At 44.4% G+C, this 26331-nt stretch overlaps 2 protein-coding genes across 5 annotated transcripts in view; one reads left to right on the top strand and one right to left on the bottom strand.

Annotated features, from left to right (window-relative positions):
• Positions 1–11930: 11930 nt before the first annotated feature.
• Positions 11931–22518, top strand: MRPL33 (mitochondrial ribosomal protein L33). Its single transcript, XM_075925379.1, has 4 exons — positions 11931–12067; positions 14640–14658; positions 16558–16664; positions 22206–22518. The coding sequence occupies exons 1-4, from the start codon at positions 12046–12048 to the stop codon at positions 22253–22255; spliced, it is 198 nt and encodes a 65-aa protein (XP_075781494.1). The 5' UTR covers positions 11931–12045; the 3' UTR covers positions 22256–22518.
• A 1238-nt stretch (positions 22519–23756) lies between these two features.
• RBKS (ribokinase) overlaps positions 23757–26331 on the bottom strand; it is a 129439-nt gene continuing 126864 nt past the window's right edge. For all 4 annotated transcript variants that reach the window (XM_075925378.1, XM_075925376.1, XM_075925375.1 and 1 more), the window contains exon 8: positions 23757–23948. In XM_075925378.1, the coding sequence (XP_075781493.1) occupies positions 23775–23948 (174 nt within the window). In that variant the 3' untranslated portion in view covers positions 23757–23774. The remainder of the gene's footprint in view (positions 23949–26331) is intronic.

Below are 26331 nucleotides of genomic sequence, written 5' to 3'. Positions count from 1 at the left end.
GAGCAGCCACCCAGCAGAGATTCTGGTTCTGCCCAGCTGATTAGCACAACGCCCACAGCTCCCATAGCCAGCAGCATGTGTTTCTATGGTGGAGTACATCTGCACATGCCTTTGTGCACGTAACAAAATGTATTCCATCCCCGGATGAAATTAGAGATAACATTGCTCTGCGCCCTTCTTTTGAGCAGAGTTCTGCATTGCTCCACAAGACATTATGTAATCCTGTCGCTCACTTCCAAGGGTATTTCAGGGGAAGGACAGATGGGCAGTACTTATGCAATAAAAAGAGGAAAGATGATCTTTGGCAGGGACTATGCAAAGGTCATATTGTACTCAGAATGCGTCACCAGGGCTTTCAACGGCTCACATGTTTCTAGGCAAAGTGGGACAACAGTGACTCGGCGGAAGAGAAAAACTAGTTTAGGGAACCAACCCAAGGCCTGAGCAGACTCTTACGCAAGTCTCCAGCTTCCAACCGATTGTTACATATGCACTCACTTCACCTCTTTGGCACTAATGCTTGCTCCTTTGAATTTATTTTTTAAACGGTTGCTCTCTGTAACCAGCTAAAAAGTGGGCTAAGCAACCAGAAAGAAAGGAAATACTGTGCTGCTTTGATTTGTTTTTCTGTTACCTCATCAGGTGTAAAAGGCCACCTGGCTTCAGAATCAGAATGTATAGAGAAAGGCGCGATGATGCATTAAATACTTGCAGTGAAGCAGACCTGGAGGCATATCACCCTGCAGTTCTCAGGGCAAACAGCCAGTGAGACAAAGAACACCATGAATATAGTCTCCCACAGCACTCTGCCTCTATGGAGCCCATCAATGTTCATTCTCCAAATCTCCAGCAAACCCATATGATTATCAGACAAGGCAGAAAGACCGCGGTCACCTAAGCAGGGAAAAATAATCTAACAGGTATCTAAAGAGGGCTACAGAATGTAGGAGGGAAGGATCGTGAGTGGATTACCACACTCCCAAAACTGCAGACAAACTAATATATTGTTTGTAATAATTCCTGACATGAAGACAGCACCGCAGAGCAGCCACTAAGAAATATCTTTGCACCCTGGAGCATTCTTCTCAGTAGAGAAAGGGGATTCTTGAGAGAGACTTTAGTCACAAACAGATTTTCTTTTTTTCAAGTTCTCTAGCTTTCACACTATGTTCTGTGTTTAACAATAGAAGAAATACTGGGCTTGGGTAGTTCCAGCTGCCTTATGCTGATCTGCCATTTTTTGTCTCCCTAAGACAGAACAGGACCCTTTCCATGGCTGAAAGGACAGCTCACTCTCCATTCTAACTGTACAATGGTCCCTCCAAGAAGTGAAGTAAGACAGCAGTTTCCAACCGCCGGTCGTGAACCACAGGATACCAGGCCACAACGGCTCTGGGGACCGGGACTGAGGTACATCGCCCAGCCACTGTTCCCTCTCAGGCCTGCCCACCTCCTCAACAGAGCCATGCAGTGGCTGATCAGCAGCTCTGGGGCGAGGCCAGATGGCCAGCGGCTGTCCCACCCCAGGAACACCACGGCAGCCACCAGCTGGCCCTGGCCCTAGCTTCAGCTCTTTCCCAGGGCTGAAGCTGCAGGCTGCGTGGTGGGTCATGGTTGCACCGGCCAGGGCCAGAGCCGGAGCTGTGTGGTGGATAGCCTGCAGCTGTTCCAGCAGCCCCACACAGAGCCAGAGCCAGAACCGTGTTGCAGGCGACCCACATCTGCTCCGGCGGCTGGGGCCAGAGCCACGTGGCCACAGCAAATGCTCCTCTGGCGGCTGGGGCCAGAGCTGAGTGGCCATGGTGGCTCCTCCAGGGTCTGGGGCCAGGGCCGCGTGGGCCTGTGACATGGCAGTGGGGCTCTGGAAACAGGCTGGCACTGAGGGTAGTGGTGGGAGGGGGCTCTAAGCGGTGGGGGATTGGTGGAGCTGAAGCTGGCTGTTCGCAGTGGCTCTGGGGGCTGGGGCTTTTGGCAGACCGGCAATATTTTATTTGCGCATTTGTTATTTGCATAATAACAACTATGCAAATAAAATGTTACAGGTCCGCCAAAAGTTTGTTAACGGGTTTGCTGGTCTGTGGTGCTTGGGAACTGCTGAAGTAAAATACCAACTCATTTTACAGGAGTCGCCCAATACCAGTCAGCCACTAGATGGCAGCGTCATCTAGTTACCATCAACTAGCCTACAGGTCAGACCTGCACTTTAACCTAGAGGAGGAAAAAAAGTTGGCCCTCCATGGGCCAAAGCTGTCTCCTTGAGTCAACCCATCTTAGTCACTAGTTTCACAGCCGTGAGATAACAGATTTTAATAGCATCGTTGGTGATGGCAGTGTTGCACTTGTTTCTGATGCACTCTTTCTTGTCTGTGGTACTAACGAGCCTAATTCTGAATCTCTTAGTTCTTGTCTGAATCCTCTTCTGTTTTGGTTTTAAACGGCACTAAGTAGATGTTGCCACCAGTGTGATTGGTATATGGGTCTGAGCAATATATGTTACAAGCCTGTGATGACAAATGATGACTTCTTAGGGATGAATGAAAAGCCCCACAACTGGTCACACCTGAATCCTTTGAGCCAGGTTTCTTGTGCTATCTGTGGTCACAAATCACCTGGCCTTTGCTACCAGCACTCTGTCTGGGAAATAGCAAACCTTTGCCTTTCTTTTTCTTCTGTTTTCTGACAGGCATTAGCATTTCAGTATGTATTTTTCCATTTTTACAGTGCTTCTCACAGATAAACTCCAGGTGCTCCAAAAACAATATTGAAAAACACAGAAATAATCCAAATGTACAGAGACAAAAACAAACAGTAATAACAACAACATATCATCTCCTGTCCAAAACAAACAACTACAACCTGATTTGCCCTACCTCCTTGGAGAACTGCATAAGTGATTAGGCCTTACAATATGTCTGTTTAATTCAGTGTCTCTATAGGAGTGATCATGCCTCCTTCTACTGACTGGTTCCTGCAACTATAATAGCCTCTACTTACAGTGAAAGGAATCACTTCTTTCGCACAGGAAGGAGTTGTGTTTTTAGGGCTGAAAATCTCAAGGTTGATCCCTGCTTATGACTGCAATATTATTTACATGTATGCAGCTACAATTAATTATATCTACAAGGCCAATTATATTCTGTTGGACCAGAAAGGGAAGGATGTTCCAGAGATGAAGGTCTTGCTGAGAACAATCTGCTACTCACAGGTTCTTTAAATCCACATATTATTGTCTTAGTCATTTACCACTTATGTACCCCAACAAGCCCTATTTTGAAGACTTAGGTGGTGCATAGGTCTTGATTTGGCTGATGCCTTAGGAGTGAATTTCAACTAGAGGAAGGACCCCAAACATGAAAGTCCTTCCAGGGCAGTATTGGTAGTTTGAATGGCTCAATACTGTGTAGCTTGGGGGTTGTGTCACTCATACTGTATGCCATCTTTTTGTCATGAAGACCCATAACAACTAGACCAGCAACAGTCGGAGACTTGGCATGAGTCCTGCTACATAACCTCCATTTTGTATAGGAGGAACTATAATCGCACTGAGACATGCCCAGGCCCTTAGGCATCTCAGTGGATTTCAGTTACCTGCTTACAAAGTGTTTTGATATGCAGCTGTTTCACTGCTGCAAGGTTTCAGGAGGTGGGGCAGCATGAAAGGATGTTGTTACTTGTGCTCTTTGCTGGGCCATGAGGACTGGAAAATATGTATTTAAAAATTGTGCAAGGACACTGGCAATAGCTGCCTTTGTTTTTCCCCCTTAAATCTGAGTGACTTCTGTGTTACTGAGAGGTAACAGACTCAGATACTGACATTCCACACTGGATAAACAGGACCAGGCAAAGCCTGGGCAATGCAAATGTAAGGCTCTCTCAGCCTGGCCCACCAGAGTATCCCATGCCTGATTTGGAGAGATCTGCTCTAGTCTCTCAGGTCCATTCAGTCATTTGGCTTTGCTGTTGATGTTGTCAACAAGCAATCAAAGACACCTTTAAGAACTGGATGGAGAATGATCACCAGCTCCTTTCAAAGAGACCACTGAACAGCCAGCAGCTGAAAATGACTTTTGGTTTACTATCCACTTGGCTCTCTCTATCATTAGCCATTAGAGCACCGGAGCTTTTTCTGATAGGGGTTTCTTGCACAAGAAACCTCTGTTGTCTATCCACACACGCCTTTTTGTGCAAGAGCTCTTGCACAAAAAGGCTTATTCCTCGTAGAAAGAGGAATAACTCTTGTGCAAAAAGCTCTGTCTTCTGACAATCTAATGTACTTTTTCTTAAGAACATAAGAACGGCCGTACTGGGTCAGACCAAAGGTCCATCTAGCCCAGTATCCTGTCTACCGACAGTGGCCAGCACCAGGTGCCCCAGAGAGGGTGGACCAAAGACAATGATCAAGCGATTTGTCTCCTGCCATCCCTCTCCAGCCTCTGACAGACAGAGGCCAAGGACACCATTTTATCCCCTGGCTAATAGCCTTTTATGGACCTAACTTCCATGAAATTATCTAGCTTCTCTTTAAACTCTATTATAGTCCTAGCCTTCACAGCCTCCTCTGGCAAGGAGTTCCACAGGTTGACTACACGCTGTGTGAAGAAGAACTTTCTTTTATTAGCTTTAAACCTGCTACCTATTAATTTAATTTGGTGTCCTCTAGTTCTTCTATTTAGGGAACTAATAAATAACTTTTCTTTATCGGCCCTCTCCACACCACTCATGATTTTATATACCTCTATCATATCCCCCCTCAGTCTCCTCTTTTCTAAACTGAAAAGTGCCAGTCGCTTTAACCTCTCCTCATATGGGACCCGTTCCAAACCCCTAATCATTTTAGTTGCCCTTTTCTGAACCCTTTCCAAGGCCAAAATATCTTTTTTGAGGTGAGGAGACCACATCTGTACACAGTATTCAAGATGTGGGCGTACCATAGTTTTATACAGGGGCAGTAAGATATTCTGGGTCTTATTTTCTATCCCTTTCCTAATAATTCCTAGCATCCTATTTGCCTTTTTGACCACCGCTGCACACTGTGTGGAAGTTTTTAAAGAACTATCCACGATAACTCCAAGATCTCTTTCCTGATTTGTCGTAGCCAAATTAGCCCCCATCATACTGTACGTATAGTTGGGGTTATTTTTCCCGATGTGCATTACTTTACACTTATCCACATTAAATTTCATTTGCCATTTTGTTGCCTAATCACTCAGTTTGGTGAGATTTTCTTGCGAAAAAACACACTTGTAATGTGGACGCTCTGCAAGTTTTTGCGCAAAAACAGCTGTTTTTGTGCAAAAAATCTGCAGTGTAGAAATAGCCATGTGCAGGGGATGCAGTGCCTCTACCAATATGCAGGAGTCCCTTACTTTCCTAGACTGTGTCAGGAACCTAGCCGTACTTTCTTGACAAAGAATAAAGATCCAGTAATTTCATGAAGGCAAAATGAGGTGAAACTCAAAATGCAAAAACATAAAAGGCAAAGCTCAGTTAGATCGCAGCATGACAATTCTTTGTGTCTCTAGCTAACAAAAGACATCTTTGATTCAAATAACAGTGATTTGTTGGGCACTGGTTGGCTGGCAGCTTCTCCTCTCTAGCCATGAGTGACTTCATTTTTAAAATAGTTCCAGAATTATCTGGGTTGGTGCTACAGTTCATCAGGCTTCTTATTTTTTCTAGGCAACATTGAAGGAGAACTTTGTATTTACATAGTACATTCCCCCAGCAATCTCACAGCATTTTACCACTACTACTACCTAGCTCTTATATAGGACTTAATTCAGCAATTTACTTTGCTTGGTTGCTAGTCCAGGGTCTCTCTGTGCAGTCAGCTGTCAGTTCAAGGTCTAAACATCACAGCACACCAGCAAAATAAGTATTGTTACCCCTGTTTTACAGTTGGGGTGAAAAATTGAGGCAGAGAGCCATTAAGTGTCTTGTCCAAGCTCACACAGTGAATCAGTATCAAAGCTGGGAACAGAACCCAAATCTTGACTTCTTCTCTATTGCCAATAGGGCACACTTCCTCTGTGTGAGGTTATCGGTCACAGCCTCCATCCTGGATGTGTTATGTTCTCATCATCTTGCCATATAGGAAAGTTTTTAACCCCGTGTTTTTCATGGATGTCTATATAAATCTCTCTAAAGAAGAGACTGTAAGAGAGAAAGGCAAGGAATGCTGATGTCTAGTCAAATCCATAATTATTTATATGTATATGGCCCTTGATGCTGCAGAACAGAAAAAAATGACAAATGTTTCATGTCAACATGTCAAATTGGAACAATTTTTTTTTTGCCAGCAGACAGGATATTTAAAAGATGGAGTAAAACTCTGTTTGATGGTATCTTTGTACAAATATTTATTTCCCAATTTAATTTAAAACCCATCTTTATTGTTGCTTTTGTGCCTGGCAATTTAATCGAGAGGCTGGAAAAGTGATCTCTTTTCAGCTGTGTTATTTTGACTGAGGCAGCAAAGTGGATCAAAGATGAGAAATCGAACAATAGTAGCATTTTATCATCCTGAATATTCACTCTCTCTCTCTGATATTTGCAGGCAAACTATTATGTGACTAATGGATTTGTTTTTCTGACGTACTAAGAGTACAGATCAGAGTATTTGTAGCATTAAAAAGGCAGAATTTGGTATAAAAGAATTGAAACAAGGAGCATGTCAAGCAAAATCAAGGGTGCCACCCGACACACACAGCAGTGCTTCCCAGAGAGGATGGATGTCATGTTACTCCAGTCTTTTTATTGTCAGCCATTTGTTTTCATGCCACATAGTATCACATTAACTGGATGTTATTATGCATTCCATCTTAGTCTTGTTAACGTGCTTTCAGCGTGTCAAGCTGACATATTTTTGTTGCACAGAATATTGCTGAACACTCAAGGACTTTAATTCCTACACTAACAGTTTATCTAACTAGCAGAGAAAATAAATGCTAGTTCCATTGTCAATTCTTTAAATGATAATATCCATCTGACTTACAGTTTATTACCCAGAAGGGAAGGAGAACTTAAATGTCCCTTGTTATTTATTTAAAAGCTTTGCTATTGCTCACAGCACCATAGCATCTGAACTCCTCCCAGTTATTAATGGATGTGGCTTCGTAACATCTCTGTAACCCAGGCATCTATGAATGTCTCTATTCTATAGAGAACGAAACTGAAGCACTTAGAGGCTCAGAGATGTGCATAAGGTCACATAAGTCTGTGGCAGAGTAAGGAAAAGAACTCAGGTTTCCTGATTTCTCATCCATTGGCTTAACTACAGGATCATTTGTCCTTTCATGCTCATGCATAGGCATTGCTGGTGTGTGTGTTACAACTTGATCAGGTGCCCTTCTAGACATTGCAAGTGTGTTGTGAGTGGTCCCAGTCATTGCGTCCTATGTGCTCCTAAGCCAATTGAGTCCAGATAGAGCCTAGTTCAGGGGCGGGCAAAAGGGCCTCTGTGGGCTGAATCCAGCCCACCAAGTGGGTTGATACAGCCCGCAGAGGCCCTGCCGCCTCCCCACCTCCAGGCCAATTAGGGCCTTGGGGTGAGGGAGCATGCGAAGCTTCCTCCTGCCCTGCCAGGAGCATGTGGTGCTTTGAAGCGCCATGTGCTGCTTGCGGGGCAGGAGGAGATGTCGTGCCTTGATTGGCCTAGGGGTGGGGGAGCTGCAGGAAGTTTCCTCCGCCCTCCCCCTGCCCTGCAAGGACCTCACGGCAATTCAAACTGCCACATGCTCATGCAGGGTGTGGGCAGAGCGAAGGATGCTTCGCGCAGCTCCCCCGCCCCCAGCCCTGATTGGCCTGGGGGTGGGGAGAGCGCACGAAGCCTCCTCCTGCCCTGCGAGGAGCACATGGCATTCTGAAGTGCCGCGTGCTCCTGGGGGAGGGTGGGAAGAGGCTTTGTGTGCTCCCCCACCCCTGATTGGTCTGGGGATGGGGGAGTGTGTGAAGCGTCTTCCTGCCCTGCAAGAGGCATGGGTGCCTAATGGGAAGAGGGGGGGCAAAGGGTCTCCCCCACCCCTGGACCATGGTCTGGGGATGGGGAAGCCCAGAAGTATCAAAAATTTGTGAAGTGGCCCCCAGCCAAAAATTATTGCCCACCCTGGCCTAGTTCCTGTTACTAGCTCGGAAATTTCAGGACATACTTACAGGCTCAAATAGTCCAATGCCCTTCTTTGGGACATGATGGTATCCAGTCGCTCTGTATCCCAAACTCAGTGCCTCAGACCTCCCGACTCCCCTAGTTGCTTACACGTGCTTCCCCAGAGTTCCACCTAGTTGTGGGCCCTCTAGCTTTTCCTTTAACCCCTTCAGGGACAATGGGGCAGGAAGGCAAGGAACACAGGCTTAGCAAGGGCATTTCTTAACCACAGACACTTTACTCTTTAAAGTGCACTTTATTCTTCAAGAGCAATACACATCTTTGCAAAATCTTTGCAGCCCGGGGCAGAAGCCTTCTGGCGCCCATGGGTAGACGGGTTACGGGCGGAGTGACCCCCGTCTACCGCGTCGGGGCGCGAGCAAGCTCCAACGCTTAGGGCCCCGGGCTGGGACCCGGAGAGAGGGCGGGACCGGGTCCCCCTCCCTCCACCGAAGGAGCGTCCAGCTCCGAGCAACGCCGGCGTGGGCGTGTAGCAGAACCAAGTCTCGCACCTCCAGGAAGTGGAGGTCGGACTAAGGGGCTCAGGCCCCACCCCGCAGGGACGGGTAACGACTACTGGGTCCGCTGACCCCCGCCCCCTTCCTTCCAGGGAGGGGGGTGATCGCACCCGATTGCCCGGGCTTCCGACTAGGAGCCCGGCCACGAGACGAACCAAAGGAGGCGAAGGGGTCCGCCGAACCCCCCTCTCAACCTGGGAGGGGGTGATCGCACTCCTCACCCCTCACACATGGCTTCTGAGTCATAGTCCTTCAATTAGGTACCAAGCTTCTTTCCTGGGCGTGCCAGTTGTCTGGAATACCCCATAATAACTTTGCCTTGGATTCTTCAGCACATATCACAAAATGGCATTTCTATTACAAAATGGTCAGACTGATACCACTCTGAGACAGTATACCGGTTAACGCTCTTAGTTGTATTACTGTTCTTACTTGCATTGCTGTAGGCTCCCTCATGAGAAATGCTGTACAAATATATGGTTCTGACAGTTTCTGCCCGGATATCTCACAGTCTTGGTCCATAACAATAGGCAACAAAGTAGATGAAACAAGAGGAACAATGAATAGGCAAAGGACAAGGAAAAATTCAAACAAGTTTGTTCTGTATAACATGTAGTATTTAGCCCTGGTATAAATATGCACAATTTGCATTGAGTGCAGCTGGAATTGCATCTGCTTATGACAAGTTGAATTTAGTCCTGTCTTTTCTGTTAGAATCCACCCAATGTAATGGGATGCCAAATCTATATGAAGAAATTTCTTTAGTCAGGTATGTAAAATTACAAGGTGATGGTATTTGCGAGATTCTGAGCCACAGACCTAGTAATGGGCAATCAGCACCTGTTCTTTTGAAGTGCTGTGCACTGATGGGGCTCAGCAACTCACAGAAAACAACAGGTTATCCAGTCAGGTGGTAGGAGTCCCTGTTGCTGGGATGTACTCATATTAGAAAGCTAGCATTCAGGTTTAAAAAAACACCTTTACACTGCAACTTAAATGGAGCTGAGATACAGCCGCTCCCCGAGTTACGAACAAGTTACGAACCAACGCTTGGTCCGTAACTCAAAGTGTTCGTAACTCGGATCCCATAGAGTTACATGGCGACCGCGCTGTTCGTAAGCGCGGATCGCCGTTCATAACTTGGACCCGCATTTACAACCACTTTGGTCGTAAGTGCAGGTGGTTGTAAGTGGAGGTGGTCGTAACTCAGGGAGCAGCTGTATTAATACATCTCAGGTCCCCTTAACTCTGACCTTGAAGTCTCTACAGGCCAGAAGGAAGATCAATTTCTACACAAAATTCACTATTTCATTTATTGAGTGATAGCCAGCAAAATATGCCTTTTATCTACCCTTTTTAAAATAAGGAGAGGTGCCTATCTGAACTTGGTAGGCAGCTGACAAATGTTCAAGAAATAAACTTTAAAAACAACAAATGGTCTGGTAGCACTTTTTAGACTAACAAAACATGTAGATGGTATCATGAGCTTTTGTGGGCACAGCCCACTTCTTCAGATAATTGGAGTTCTTCATTTGAAGAAGTGTGCTGTGCCCACAAAAGCTCATGATACCATCTACATGTTTTGTTATTCTATAAATTGCTACCAGACCATTTGTTGTTTTTTAAGTTTATCCTGTACTAACTCGGCTACCCCCTGAAGATTCAAGAAATAGGAATCCTATAACGTAACACTAGACAACCAGGCAGTACACAAAGCATTGACAATTGTGATGATAGGGTAACCAATAGTTGCTGTTATGTGTCCCATTCTGTGCCTAAGCTACAGAAACTGATCAGTTACAGGTTTCTGCTCTTTAGCTTCAGTTGTAAGGCCTTGGCCCAGGAAGGTCCCTAGTTCAATCTCTGGCATCAGCTACAATGGCAGCTGTCATGTAAATTGAGGTTTGGTCTGGGCTTCAAACAAGTGTGGGCTTCCTTTGCCCAGAGAACTCATGCAGCCAGTGCCTTGACAGAGGAAGTGTGTTCCAAGTATCCTAGTCCCAATTCCCACAGCACTATGAATTCTGACTGAATCCCCATTTATGCGGAGGCTGACACTGGAGACATGCAGAGTTGAAAGCATGAGTCTCTACTGCTTGGCTGCGTCTAGACTGGCAAGTTTTTCCGCAAAAGCTTCTGCTTTTGCGGAAAAACTTGCCAGCTGTCTACACTGGCTGCTTGAATTTCCGCAAGAACACTGACGATCTCATGTAAATCAGTGCTTCTTGCAGAAATACCATGCTGCTCCCGTTCGGGCAAAAGTCCTTTTGCGCAAAAGGACCAGTGTAGACAGCTCAGATTTGTTTTGCGCAAAAAAGCCCAGATCGCGAAAATGGTGATTGGAGCTTTTTTGCGCAAAAGCGCGTCTAGATTGGCACAGACGCTTTTCCGCAAAAGGTGCTTTTGCGGAAAAGCGTCCGTGCCAATCTAGATGCTCTTTTCCACAAATGCTTTTAACGGAAAACTTTTCCGTTAAAAGCATTTGCGGAAAATCATGCCAGTCTAGACGCAGCCCAGCAGTTGCAGCTTTTAGAAAAAAAGTACTGCAAGGATTGGCAGCCCTGTATGGGAATGAACAGTGATTTGAGAGTGGTGGCTGAAGCAAGGAGGAGCACAGGGAACAGAACCCATGGCCTGTCTAACTCAGCCCCTGTGGCAATTCCAGGTCTGAATTGACTGACAGGCTTGATGACAGAGTTAGCAGCAGTGTTCCCACTAATCTTTTCCCTCCACGTGCAGAATAAAGTTTTATGTGCACTAAAGCATGTGTGAATGTGCACCACCAACAGAAACAAAAAACCTAGCTCAGCTCTCTTGTTGGGCAGCTTTTGAATCTCTCCTGAGCCTTTGCACAAGTACCCAGCTCCCCGGGAACACTGGTTAACAGGCCGGCTCCTCTGGCTGTTACACACCGGTCAGCCTGGGCTACCAAATGGCCCATACTAGGCTTTAAAAAAAAATCTATTAATATTATGCAAATGAACTTAAGGCGGCCCTCGCATGTGCGGCTTCTCCGGAAAGCCCGGCTCCTGGCCCGCCAAGGAGAGCGGCCCTTTGCTCCGCCCTCTGGCTCCCTACTGCCCGAGCCTGGGAGGGGCCCGTACAGCGCCGAGCAAAGCCCGGGCAGCCCCAGCTCGCGCACAGGGGTGGAGCGGGGGAACGAGGGTTCCAAACAGCGCCACACGAGCACACGTGGGCGCGCTCAGACAGAGGGGCGGGGCAAGTCTTTTATTGTCACCAGCCCCGCCCTCCCTGCGTGACCGGCCGCTCGCCGGCGCCCCGGAAGCGGTTGTGCTCCCGCCCCCGGAAGTGGCGGCAGGGGGTACCTCTCGGGACGGGAGGAGGCCGGAGGAGACCAGAGGGGTTTCACGGGGAGTCGGCGCCATGTTCCTGACAATGGCCGCCTGTGAGTGGGGGAGTGGGTCCGGTTGGGCGCAGCTGCCGCTAGCGGGGGCGGCGGGAGGAGGTTGGGCCTAACGGTGTCAGAACGCGCTTGGGCCTACGCCGGGGCAGTGCTCCTGGCTCCGGCACTACATCTCCCGGCGGGCAGCGCGCCCGGAACCACGTGGCCCTGAGTTAGCTGGGCCCCGCCGTGGCGCGAGGTTCTGTGCTGCCCGGCTGCGCCCCTCCCCCGCCCGTTGGTTGCAGGGCTCTGGGTCGGGACCTGCGTGCGAGCTCCCGAGGGGTGCGGGCTCTGCGGGGCTTCGCTGCCCCGTCCTCTGGCCTGATCCCTGCGGGCTCCCGGGCAATCCCCCAGCGACCCCGTCACACTGAGCCCGTGGGGCCAGTCGGCGCATGCACCCCACACAGGCGGACAGAGGAGTGGGGTCCTAGTCCAGCGCCCTGCCTGCCATTAGGGATGTTAAGAGGCCGGAATTTAACTAATCGAGTCGTCAATTGAATTTTTATCAACTAATCGTTTAGTTCACAGGCAGCCCGCTCAGTCCCAACTCGCACCCCAAACCCTGCTGCAGCTCTGCAATGGAAAAAGCAATAGGAACCAGGGAGCAGACTTCCTGGCTCCTATTGCCTTTTACATTGCAGAGCCACAGTGGGGTTTGGTCCCACTCACAGAACGACCTGGGACTCATCCCAGCTGCCTGCCCAGCTGGCAGCAGCAGCCCCTATTCACTGGGGTCCAGCATGGAGTTGGGATTTCTCCCGCGTGCACAGGGGCTTCTGCCACAAAGCAGCTCCTGCCTGTGAGGGGCCCTAACTAGGGATGTTAACTGCTTATCAAATAGTCTTTTAACTAGTTGATATTCCCCCGTTTATTATCTCTGTGAGACAGAGGTAGCAAAGGGAAGGGGGTGGAGAAAGGGCTACTTCAAAGTGGCAGCACTGCACAATTGTGCGACGCTGCTGCTTTGAAACCCCAAGGCAGTGTTTCATAGGGACAACCGCTGCACAGCTGATTTGCGGATCAGCTGTGCGGTGGTGGCCCCTTTAAAATGCTGCCTCCGTATTTCAAAAAGAGGCAGCCCTGGAGCCCGGGACTAGCTGGGGACTCCCCACCTGAGCCCGGGTTCCTAGCAGCATGCAGCATAGCATGGAGCCCTGGGTCAGCAGGACTTCCCACTGGCCCAGGCAGTACCCAGAGTTCCGCATTCCTCCTTTGTAATGTACAGGAGCCCCAGTAGGGGCTCCTGTACATTACAAAGGAGGAATGCAGAAGTGCCTATCGTCTAGTCGATGGAAATTCCATTGACTAGCCAATTAACTGCATTTCAACAGCCTTAGTCCCAACTCCCTGCTGAGGTTCCCCCCTCCCCTTAATCTTCTGGCAGACAGGGACTGCTTCTTGGCAGCAGTCGTGCCCCCCCCCCCCCCCCCGGCTGCCTCTCATAGAGAGAGCAATAAGCCAGAGGGACAGGTAGCAATGTGGAGATGGTGTTCAGTGGGATTGGCTTTTAAGCTGGCTTCCTCCAGCATGGACTTGTGCTCTCCTCCCTTCTGTCTCTGATAGAGAGGCAGCCAGGGGGGCAATGTGAGTAGTCAACTCAACTACTTCCTTAGATTCCTACTTGCCATTGCAGAGTGGGGCAGTTGGGAGACTGTACTGAATGTAGTACAAAAAGAAAGGGGAGGATGCAGGTGAATTTTAAGATATCTACTTGAGTAACTTGGCTGGTCTTTTACCTTCTCTTTCTAAAACAAGGATCAGTAAATTGATAAATAATGTTTTGATTTGATAAATAATGTACACCACCAATAGAAACAGTAACTAAACCTAGCTGTGAGTGATCTCCTGATCAGCTTGATGGCATTGTAATTTCTCCTCAGCAGCCATACAAGTGCACAGCTTACAGAGAGTACTGCTGGCAGGGATCCTGCAAATTCATCAACCCATCATAAATTGTCTGATTTTTTTTTTTGTAGGGGTTCCAGCAGAGTGATATAAAGACAAGGGTAGTGGGTTTGCCTTTCGGTTTAGGAAAGGCATTCTCTGTGATGGGCAAAATGCCCGTATTTGTGGGAGAAGTGGATAAATGATTGTTTAAGGCTGGTATTGTTGCTAGAGTGCTCGAAAAAGTTTAATAAATTAATGTTAAGAAATAGATAAGAGGCAGAGCTGAGAAGGGCATTAACTGTGAGTGCAAGATGCTTGAGCTTTTATGGATGGAAAGCAAGAAGCCTGTGGAGGTATTCTGAAGTGATATAGGAACTAGGGATTTGATCTTAGCAGTATTTTGAATAAACCTGAAGTGGGAGTACTTGGAACTTCTAGGGGCTTAAACAAGAGCTTTGATTGTGCAGACAGAACATAAATTGGATTTTGCTGTACTTCTACTTATATTGCAGTATTGCTTAGAAAGTACACGCAGACCAGGTCTATTGGGCTAGGTACTGCACACGTTATTTTTAAGCAGCTTTTGTGCAAAGCTTTAATAATATTTATATGTTAATATTTAAAAGAAAACAAGATGCTAACATAATTTTTCTTTTTTCTTCCTCTCATCATTGTGCTCCAAAAACAGTGGCCAAGGCCAAATCTAAGTAAGTGACATTTTACTTGTGCTACTGCAAATGATCAGCTTCCCATAGTTGCATTCTAGAGTGACACACAAATATATATGTGCACTAAATATTTGTGGTTCTTCAGCATGTAGCTCTTTCCCCCCATGCTCTGGAAGGGAGGGCTGCAGTAGGGATGTTAAGAAATGTTTAGTTTGCTAATCAAATAGTCGATGGAACCTACTGGGTTCTTACTACATTTAAAGTACAGAACCACAGCAAGGTTAGCTTCCAGGCCCTGTACAAGCCAGGACTGAGTAGTCCTGTATTGTGCCAGCTCTGGGACTGCTGCGGCTCTGCCTCCCCTGGTCCCCTCCCTTCGCCACACCATGGAGATGGTGCTGGGAGAAACCAGCTTTTAAGCTGTTCCCCTCTAGCACTGGTTCCTGCTTCCCTCCCACCCTTCTTGCTGCCTCTGCTACAGAAGTGGGGAGTGGAGGGAAGCGATTAGTTGAGTAGTCACTTGATTACCTGATAAGCCTATGCCAACTAGTTATTTACGGCCCTTAAGGCATTCCTCAGCATTCAGTTCGGCCATGGAGGTAATATTGGGAGTGGATGACTCTTTTTGGGTGGGCAGGATCTGTCATGGTGCATATCAATGGACATGTCCTGGAAGAATTACTTGAGTAAATTCTAGAGCTCTATTTTCTTGTAGAATGTGTGTGTGGTGAGGATCTAATTCTAATGGAGTTTCTAAAGGCTGCTATGGACAGTTACCATCTCACCAATTTTGCCCCCTCTTGACCTGTTCCTGGGGTGTACCAGAGGAAGGGCTGAATATGCTGAGGAGCTCTGCTAACCCTTTTTGTATGCCCCTCACTCCATTTGCTTTAGGTCCCAGTGTTAGGGGAAGAGACGGTTGGGTTCTATATTCTGAGAGACTATATTGGATGTAACCTGGATGCCTTTAAATATGATCATCCTCCATTCGCTTTCTAAAAACAAGCTGCATAGAGTCACTTGTATGTGGATCTTTTCCTTTTTGTCTTATTTTAGTGTAGAAGCTACTTATCTTGGCCATGTTCTATGTTCCATTCAGTAGCAAGTTACCTGATGCTGAAATGTACAGCCCTGCTACAGACGCCTCTCTGAAAGTATCATTTTGGTGGGATGGTTTTCAGAACTCCCACCTCTTGGCCCATAGAATCCCCCTCGCTCCCAAGTGCTACTGCTTTTTCCCTGAACCTCTTCCCTCTTTCAGATGAATAGATTCTCTGCTTGTGCCCCTCCCATTGCCATTTGCAGATGGAGTTCCTTGCTATTCATGGACTTGCTGGGTAGGGGGTTTTAATTACAGCTGGCCAAAATTTGGAATTTGTCTAAATTTAGTTTTAAATTGAAATTTCAAAATGAAATTTTTGGAAATGAAAAAAAATTGAATTTTTAAAGTAATTTTATTGATACGATTTCATTAAAAAATACTGGTTGTGTTGAAATGAAACCTTTTTCCAACAGAAAACTGTTCAGGCAAAAGATTTCCAAGAAGCGTTAGCTGGAATATTTCAAATTGTTTTCACAGCCTCTTACACTTTTTTTGTATGAAATAATAGCTGGCTGGGAAGAAAGGCCAAGGTCTGCTCCCAAAACTTGGTCTGCTGAGCTACAGTATTGCTTAGACTATTGAGCATTTGCAACATCTGTTGAAGTTGCAGTTGCTTATCACCACTTACAGTCAAATCCAGTTAATAATTCCACTAACTTTAGTATTTTATTGACACTAAAATGTCCATAATGAGCACCAATGGTGACATTAAATGTTTCAGTTCACTTAACTACACATGCCAAAGATGAATTTCTGTAGTGGAGACACTAAAACCAGTGTGAACAACCACTATATATATCTACTGTTGGCCATAAGGATGTCCTTTGTCATTTTAGGTATGTCCTTGTGAGGATGGTGAGTGCAGCAGGGACGGGCTACAGTTACAACATCAAGAAAGCTCGACTACAGGAGAAATTGGTCCTGCTGAAATATGATCCCATTGGTAAGAATTTGAGAGAGAAATTGGATGCTGTCTGGAGGATGTTCTCTTCAGCTGAATATATCCAGGATAAGCAGAGTAATACTTAGCATTTTACATGTTCAGACCACTGTACTAGTCCTTAAAATATCCTAGTGAGGGAGAATATCAGCCCTATTTTACAGACTGAGACAAGGAGGGTAGTGACTTGCCCAACACCTTGCAGCAAGAACAGTGGCAGAGCTGAGATTAGAATTCATGCATTCTACTTCCATGCTCAGTTTTACTAGACTAGGCTTTCTGGTAAAAAGAAGCAGTGATCTAAGCAGCTGCAGAGAAGTTCTTTTGGGACACTTTAAAACCAGACAAGCAGTAAACTCTCATCACAACTTCAAGATGAAATTTATTTACAATAGTTATTTAGAAACTTTTTAAATATATAGGTAAATGCAGGTTCCAACATGCTTGGAAAAACGTTTCTCTGCTGTGATGCTCTGACCCTCACAGAACTCTCCATCATTTAAGAACCTCATTCATTGTAAGTCATGGGTATCAACAGCACATGCCAAGAGAGGATTTTAAAGGTGACTTGGCATCCGAGTTTCCTGGGAAGGCAACAGTTTGTACCTAAAATATTAAAGGCTAACTTGCTTTCACTTTTTAAAATTCCATGGGCGAGGGACGATAAGTCAGTATCAATCCCAGCTACTCCCTGCAGAATCCCTGGTTAGCTGATATTTAACTAGGGCATAATTTAAAAATCACATTGCTCTGAATATGTAATAACCATTTGGCTAATAGTCAAAGGGGTATTATCTTCCATGCAGCCTTGGTGGAAGATTAACACTGATATTCTCTGACTAAGGCAGGAGTTTGATGCCTGTGGATAGAAGCTCCTGGACGATACAAGCTGATTCAATCAAAATCTGCTAAAAATATTAATGTTGGCAGAAGTCTCTGAATTTCATGTGCAAGGGAAAACCTTAGATCAGGCAGTGGTGGGATTCATTTCCTGGGTTGGAAAATGAGCACATTAATTTTGTATTGCTTCAGAACATTCCACAGCCCCCCATTAGAATCAATATCCAGTGTTCAGAAGCTTCAGAGGAGTAGCCGAGTTAGTCTGTAACTGGAAAAACTTAAACAACAACAAATAGTCTTGAAGCACCTTAAAGACTAATAAAACATGTAGACGATATCATGAGCACAATCCACTTCTTCAGATGAATCCAGTGTGTGCAGCATGCAACAGAGTGGCACTCCCAGCCTAGCAAGTAGTATGGTGGTAGAACAGACTGGCACAACCCATACAATAGAAATGGGAGGTAGGTTGGAATGGCCTGGGGTTCATATTTGGTGTGTGTGGGGGGGGGAATTCCTATTCCTTATATGGGAGGGAAGGGGAGATGCTGAGGCACATGTGGTAGGCAGGTAAATTTGAATCTGGCCATACATGGGTGTTGGATACAGTATTAGATGTACTTTCTGTCAGTATGCATTTTTACTATTTTTTTCATATTTCATAAACAGTTGGACCCGCATAAAGATAAGCTTTTATATCGAGATAGAAAGTTGCAGATTGTTGCAGTGCATCAGTGCAAAAGCTTCAGTCACAACTAGGCTGTGATGTGTTGGGAAAACAACTTTAGTCCATTATCTCTATGATGTATAGTGACACCTCTACATAGTTTTCAATGTTAACAATTATTGAAATTCATTTTAATCTGAAAAGCAGCCATCCAAGTGGCATCATAACTCGCCATGCTCACACTCTCATAGTATCACATGTATGCAGTTTAGAAGTAAAATGATTTTCCTAACTTCAGGTTGAGAACATAAGCACAACCATACTGGGTCAGACCAAAGGTCCATCTAGCCCAGTATCCTGTCTGCCGACAGTGGCCAATACCAGAGGCCCCAGAGGGAGGGATCACAACAGGTAATTATCACACAATCCCTCCCCTGTCACCCACCTCCAAAGAAACAGAGGTTAGGGACACCATTCCTACCCATTTTGGCTAATAGCCATTGATGGACCTAACCTCCATGAATTTATCTAGCTCTTTTTTGAATCCTGTTAAAGTTCTGTCCTTCACCGCATCCTCTGACAAGGAGTTCCACAGGTTGACTGCGCTGAGTGAAGAAAAACTTCCTTTTATTTGATTTAAACCTGCTGCCTATTAATTTCATTTGGTGACCCCTAGTTCTTATATTGTGGGAATAAGTAAATAACTTTTCCTTACTCACTTTTTCCATACCATTCATGACTTTATAGACCTCTATCATATCCCCCCTTAGTCTTCTCTTTTCTAAGCTGAAAGTCCAAGTCTTTTTAGTCTCTATATGGGACCCATTCCAAACCCCTGATCATTTTTGTTTCCCTCTTCTGAACCGTCTCCAATGCCAAGATATCTTTTTTGAGATGAGGCGACCACATCTGTATGCAGTATTCTACATGTGGGCATACCATGGTTTTATATAATAAGATTTTCTGTCTTATTCTCTATCCATTTTTTAATGACACCTAACATTCTATTTGCTTTTTTGACTGCCGCTGCACACTGAGTGGATGTTTTCAGAGAACTAGCCACAATGACTCCAAGATCTTTCTCATGAGTAGCTGTAGCCAAATTAGTCTCCATCATATTGTGTATATATAGTTGGGATTATTTTTTCCAATGTGCATTACTTTACATTTATCAGCATTACATTTCATTTGCCATTTTGTTGCCCAATCACTTGGTTTGGTGTGATCTTTTGGAAGCTCTTCACACTCTTCTTTGGTCTTAACTATCTTGGGCAGTTTGGCATCATCTGCAAATATTGCTACCTCACTGTTTATCCCTGTTTCAAGGACATTTATAAATGAGTTTAATAGAATTGGTCTCAGGACGGTTCCATGGAGGACCCCCCTAGTTACCTCTCTCCACTTGGAAAACTTACCATTTATTCCTACCCTTTGTTTCCTGTCTTTTAACCAGTTATCAATCCACAAAAGGACCTTCCCTCTTATCCCATGACAACTTACTTTACTTAAGAGCCTTTGGTGAGAATCCATGTCAAAGGTTTTCTGGAAAACTAAGTATACTATACCCACTGGATATCCCCTTGACTCCCTCAAAGAACTCTACCAGAATAATAAGGCATGATTGCCCTTTACAGAAACCATGTTGACTTCCCCCAACAAATGATATTCATCCACGTGTCTGACAATTTTATTCTTTACTATAGTTTCAGCTAATTTTGCCCGCTGCTGACATTAGACTTACCAGTCTGTAATTGTAAGGATCACCTATAGAGCCCTTCTTAAATATTGGCATCACATTAGCTATCTTCCAATCATTAAGTACGGATGCTGATTTAAAGGATAAGTTACAAACCACAGTTAATAGTTCTGCAATTTCCTATTTGAGTTCTTTCAGAACTCTTGGGTGAATGCCATCTGGTCCTGATGACTTGTTACTGTTACATTTATCAATTTGTTCCAAAACCTCCTCAAACTGGGACAATTCCTCAGATTAGTCACCTAAAAAGAATAGCTCAGGTTTGGGAATCTCCCCAGTATCCTCAGCCATGAAGACTGAAGCAAAGAATTAATTTAGCTTCTCCGCTATGACTTTATCATCGTTGAGTGCTCCTTTAGCATCTTGATTGTCCAAGGGCCCCATTGATTGTTTAGCAGGCTTCCTGCTTCTGATGTACTTAAATATTTTACTACAGTAAACTTCCAGTAATCTGGCACCTTTAGGACCCAGGGGGTGCCGGATTATCAGATATGCCGGACTATCGGAAGGCGGGGCTATGAGGGGTCGGGTGTGGGTGGGAGGGGATGCCACCCTAAACCCCTCGTAGTCCCCCCTCTGATAGTCCGGCTCTGCCCCAGGCGTCCCCGATTCAGCGGCTGCTGGTCAGTTTCAGCAGCGGCTGAATGGGGGAAGCCGGGCACAGAGCAGCTCCAATTGTCCAGCTGCCCAAGCACTTCCGGGTTCTCGATGGAGCCGGACCATCAGGAGTGCTGGAGCATTAGATGCCAGACCAATGGAGTTTTACTGTGTTACTTTTTGACTAGCTGTTCTTCAAACTCCTTTTTGGCTTTTCTTATTATATTCTTACACTTAATTTGACAAAGTTTATGCTCCTTTCTATTTTCATCATTAGGATTTGACTTCCACTTTTTAAAAGATACTTTTTTATCTGTAACTGCTTTTACGTGGTTTCTTAAGCCACAATGGCACCTTTTTGGTTCTCTTACTGTGTTTTTTAATTTGAGGTATACATTTAAGTTGGGTTTTTATTATGGTGTCTTTGAAAAGTTTCTGTGCAGCTCGCAGAGATTTTACTTTTGTCACTGTACCTTTTAATTTGTTTAACCAGCCTCATTTTTGTGTGGCTCCCCTTTCTGAAATTAAATACCACAGTGTTGGGCTGCCTGAGGTGTTTTTCCCACCATAGGGATGTTAAATTTTATTACATTATGGTCACTGTTTTCAAGCAGTCCAGTTATATTTACCTCTTGAACCAGATCCTACACTCCACTTAGGACTAAATCAAGAATAGCCTTTCCCCTTGTGGGTTCCAGAACCAACTGCTCCAAGAAGCAGTCATTTAAGGTATCAAGAAATTTTATCTCTGCATCTTGTCCTGAGGTGACGTGTACCTAGTCAATACGGGGATAGTTGAAATCCCCCACTATGATCGAGTTTTTTAATTTGATAGCCTCTCTAATCTCTTAGCATTTCCTAGTCGCTAGCACTCTCCTGATCAGGTGATTGATAATATATTCCTACTGCCATATTCTTATTATTGGAATATGGAATTACTATTCATAGAGATTCTATGGAATATTTTGGCTCATTTAAGATTTTTACTTCATTTGATTCTATATTTTCTTTAACTTACAGTAGGGTTGCCAAATGGTTTCAACAAAAATACTGGATACATTTGATATTACATCACAATCTATATTACATCTTATTTAGAAAATACCAGACATTTATATTTTCTCAATTTTTCTCGAACAGAAAGCTCAAATACTTGACTGTCCAGTTCAAAACTGGACACCTGGCAACCCTACTTAACAGTCTAACTCAGTTTGTAGTTTACTTATGACTTGTAATAAAGATTCTTCAGTTGGTCCTTGAAGGATTCTGTTGGTAATATGAAAAGCAGATTAGAATCCATCTAACTCTGCCATAGCTATCTAGACTTGGCTAAGCACAGACAAGTAGAAAAGCCATAAAAAAAACTTGTCCTTATGCAGATTAGAGTGTGACACAGAATAGACATGGTGAGCAGCAGTTGAGTAAAAAGATTCCATTTGCACAGTCACTTAAATCCTAATGTTTGTCCTTTGTGGGGTAACATAAACACCTGTGTACTAACTATTACATGTTGTAAAATGGATGCAGTGCTAAAAAGCATGTTGGCAGCAATGGCACTGTGCCAGTACTCATTCATTCAATATTTGTTTAAGCATTGAGGCCAGCAGGAGGTGGAAGTTTGAATTTTTTTTCTCGTAAATCCTAGCACTTGAGCTTTCTTACCAAGTTGCTTTTTTCTCCACAGTGAACAAACGTGTTCTCTTCATAGAGAAGAAAAAACTGCGATCCATCTGAACGACAACTTGTATATGGACTTGATTTATACATGAGTTGGACTCTTGAGAGGGGAATGCTGCTTCTGAAACTCTGCAGTGTGAGCTAAAAACAGAGGAAATGGACTCTATCAATGCCTCCTGTGATTTGAAGGCCATGGTGAATGAGAACAATGTACAGAGAGAAAATTCTTAGTGTCTGGACATAGATCATCGCATCAACATTTATTTATCCTTTGATTTATTCTTACAGTCCCCAATTAAAAAAAACATTAAAATAACAGATCCCCCATTGTCTGTTTTCTATTATGAAACTGGCTGTAATTGTCAAAATGACTTGTTTGACATGTCAAAGAAAACAAATTGGCGTTTTCTACAAGCAGGGTTTTCAATGGAAGGGTTGCTAGCAACATTTGAAACCACCATCGATAGATAGAAGAGTAGGAGCACCTGGGTTTCAGAGCTTATGGGTGAGGTAGGTAGAAAGAATACAAGTAATTTCTGCAGCATCCAGTAGAACTAAAGGCTGCTGCCTTTGAAGCCAATAGCAAAACTCCAATGAGATCAGGATTTGACCCATATGAAATAGCTTCATATAGGACTTACTTTTCACTTCTGAATTTATGCCAAGTAAACAGAGGGCACATGTCTAAATCAGCTTTTTGACTAATGCAATGGGGCAGTTCATTTTGATCTTTAAATAGTTTGTGTTTCTGGCCAAATAAGGCTGATTAGACACCTTTGCAAATTTGTAAATTTTTCCCTGGAACAGCAAACAGCTAATGAATTGATACATAAATCTAGCTCACCTGAGGGTTTTTTCAACAGGTTGGCCAGAACCACAGAATCTTACTGAATGGACACAGTATGGATACCACTGCAGCCTTCATGCAATTGAGAAATGTAAGCAGCAGAATGTGCAGGACCTAATATATATAGTGCTTCATTGTGATCTGAGTGACTATGGAAGAGATGAAACTTTGCATGCTGGTATGTGCTCTCCAGACAGTCAATGAGTTACACTTTAGGCTAAGGCACTTACCGCAGAGAGAAAGGACAATAGGAGTTTGAGCATGTTTCAATGGCTGTGTCCCTGTCTGGCAGATTTGAAACTTAAGCAAATAGGAATCTTGATTAGTGGAGAGCACAGCTATGAAGGCCACTTAATTCCAGAGCTCATCAGTTGTCCCTACTATTGTGGAACATTTCTCTAATTTGTGAAATGAAATGTTGAAGGTATCAACAATTAAATTTTGCATTGCCATTAGAGTAATGGTTGTTGTGCATAGTGTGTTGACTAAGGGACAGATCCACAATATTTCACTGGAATGAAAGTGTGCAACCCTAGTGTTCAACTGTAGACCAGAGTCTAACAAGAATTCAGTCAGTGATTGAAAAGGGAGTAAAGACTTTCCTGCTCTCCCTTTATTAGCTGAGTACCTGGAATTTTTTAGGAAAAAAGTTTGACTCTGCACAATCAGAACTGCCTTGCCTGGGATATGGTGCAATCAATAATACATATAGGGGTCTGACAGCATGCGTTAGAAAAGATCTTGTGGCAGGTCCTTCTTATAGGGATAGGAAGATTGTGTCCCTGATGCCTGGACGCTCACTGATGCAATGAAGTTTGACTTCTTGATCACTTCTTCCACGGATAGAGTGGGATAGCAAGCCATGAAGAAAGCCAGTGCTCCTACAAAACTATCACCAGCCCCCTAAAATAAAAGTACACAAGGTTAGATGTATTCCTACACAAGAACATAGTTCAGCTTAATTTACCTGAAAAGCAAAAGTCTGTCTTTTAATGTAACTATGATTGCTAGTGCCAGGAGCTGAATTGGATGTCTCCATTTCCAATTTCTATGAAACTCCAAAACAGAACCACATGACATATTAGGGTATGCAGTATATTGTAGCTTACATTTCAGAAGAGAAAACAGGCACATCAGTGCAATGGTACTGAGTTACTGTGCTTTGCAACTTCCTGTCATTGGAGTGTCTGATTTTGATTTCTCAACCTGAATGTTGCATGAATGCCATTTTCCCTCCTCATTTAACTTCTGTTTTCTGTTAAAATGGTGGGGGAGGGGGAGAGAGTGAAAGTGAAGAAATTAATCTGATTCTGTAAATTCCTACTTGCAGAATGATGCAGCAACCAGCTGTCTTTAACTGTGAGAGGCCCGTAACTGAGGCTCTGTCTACACTACAGAGTTTTTTTCTGGGATACCAGAGAGATCCTGGAAAAATTCAGCCATGTCCAGGTAATGTGTCCACTTTTTTGGAACAGTTTCTGAAAAAGTGAGCGCTCTATTTTGGAAGCCCCAAAATTCATAATTTTATGAGGAATAAGGGCTCTTCGGAAAGAGGAGGTTTTCCCACATTTGGCCCAGTGTAGACAGGTCAAATGTTGGAAAAGCCTCTTCCGAAAAACAAACGCAGTGTAGATATAGCCTGAAGCGCTATCCTTTACATCAATTGCATCCTTTGCTTTAATCTCTAGAGACAAATTTTGGCCCAAGCCTGTGTAGAAAGGAATGCAGAGGAGAACATCACAGGGGCCTGAAAGCAGAGGAGTGTCTTCCTAACACAGACTCCTGTAGCCTATCCACTCATGGAAGCAAAGGCTGCTATAAGAGAGATACTGACCCACCAAATCTCAATATCCCTTTGAGCCTCCCACTAGCCAAATGCCATGGTGCATTTCCTGTGGGGGCTTCTTACATGCTCCGCTCATCTTCCTGGAAGCTGCACTGGTTTGCTGGGAACAGCAGAGGATGGAATGCATTTACTCATTGAGTGCTTTTATTAACAACTTGTTTGTGTCGATTCAGATCCCCACACTGTTCTAAACCACAACACCATTGCATCACCAGCTAACTGAAAGTTTTAACTTATTAAAAACATTGTGCAATGGTTCCCTCTCCTCCCAGACTTGGCTTGATTTCTAACGCCTTATCTATCCTTAAACTTTTGCTAATATAACAGGCTTTTGCTGGTATAAAGAGTCATTACAAACCTCACACCCTTAACCAATGCTAAGGCACAACAGTTATGGCGAAAGTCTTTTTTTCTAAAATAGCTACTTCAGGGAACTAACATTGCTTATACAGGCAAAATAACTCTCATCAGTGTATGCTGTGCTTGTACTAGGAAGGTTTGCCTGTATAATGCTATGACAAAAGTCTTGGGAAGAATCCCAAGCATTGTTACAGGCTGGAGACGATAATTACTTGTTCCCATAATGTAAGAAGTAGGGGCCATCAAATGAAACTAATGGGCAGCAGGTTTAAAACAAATAAAAGGAAGTTCTTCTTCACACAGCGCATAGTCAATCTGTGGAACTCCTTGCCTGAGGAGGTTGTGAAGGCTAGGACTATAACAGGGTTTAAAAGAGAACTAGATAAATTCATGGAGATTAAGTCCATAAATGGCTATTAGCCAGTATGGGTAAGGAATGGTGCCCGTAGCCTCTGTTTGTCAGAGGGTGGAGATGGATGGCAGGAGAGAGATCGCTTGAGCATTACCTGTTCAATTCACTCCCTCTGGGACACCTGGCATTGGCCACTGTCAGCAGACAGGATACTGGGCTGGATGGACCTTTGGTCTGACCCAGTATGGCCATTCTTATGTTCTTATAGTGTTTTGTTCAGGTTTACAAACAACATCCATCCCAAGATGTTTGTAACTCTGAAGTTCTAATGTTAGCAAATGTTAGTTTATTTATGTTCACATGGTTCAGAGTCTACTAAAACCAAATATACAATGTATTCTGCACAGACCTCTTTGTATAAAGATAATTCTTCTCATAAAAATTAGACAATGGATTTTATTGTAGAACAGTAATACTTTGCACTCCTGTAGTGCGCTCCTCCTAAGAGTCTCAAAGTGCTTTGCAAACATTAGTAAATTAACCCCCCTCAACACCTCTCCTATAGCTAGCATATTTCACAGTTGTACCGTCAGGATTTCTTAAACCATTTTTGAAGCATCAGTACTGGTCACTGGAAGATAAAATACTAGACTAGATGGATTATTGGTCTAATCTAGTATGGCAGATGTTAAGGTTAACTAAACGTTATGGTTTTGACTGTTAGTTCT

The sequence above is a fragment of the Pelodiscus sinensis genome, chromosome 3, assembly GCF_049634645.1.
Source record: "Pelodiscus sinensis isolate JC-2024 chromosome 3, ASM4963464v1, whole genome shotgun sequence".
Classification (NCBI taxonomy): domain Eukaryota; kingdom Metazoa; phylum Chordata; order Testudines; family Trionychidae; genus Pelodiscus; species Pelodiscus sinensis.
The sequence above is the reverse complement of the archived record's forward strand: the minus strand, read 5'-3'. Positions and strand labels throughout refer to the sequence as shown.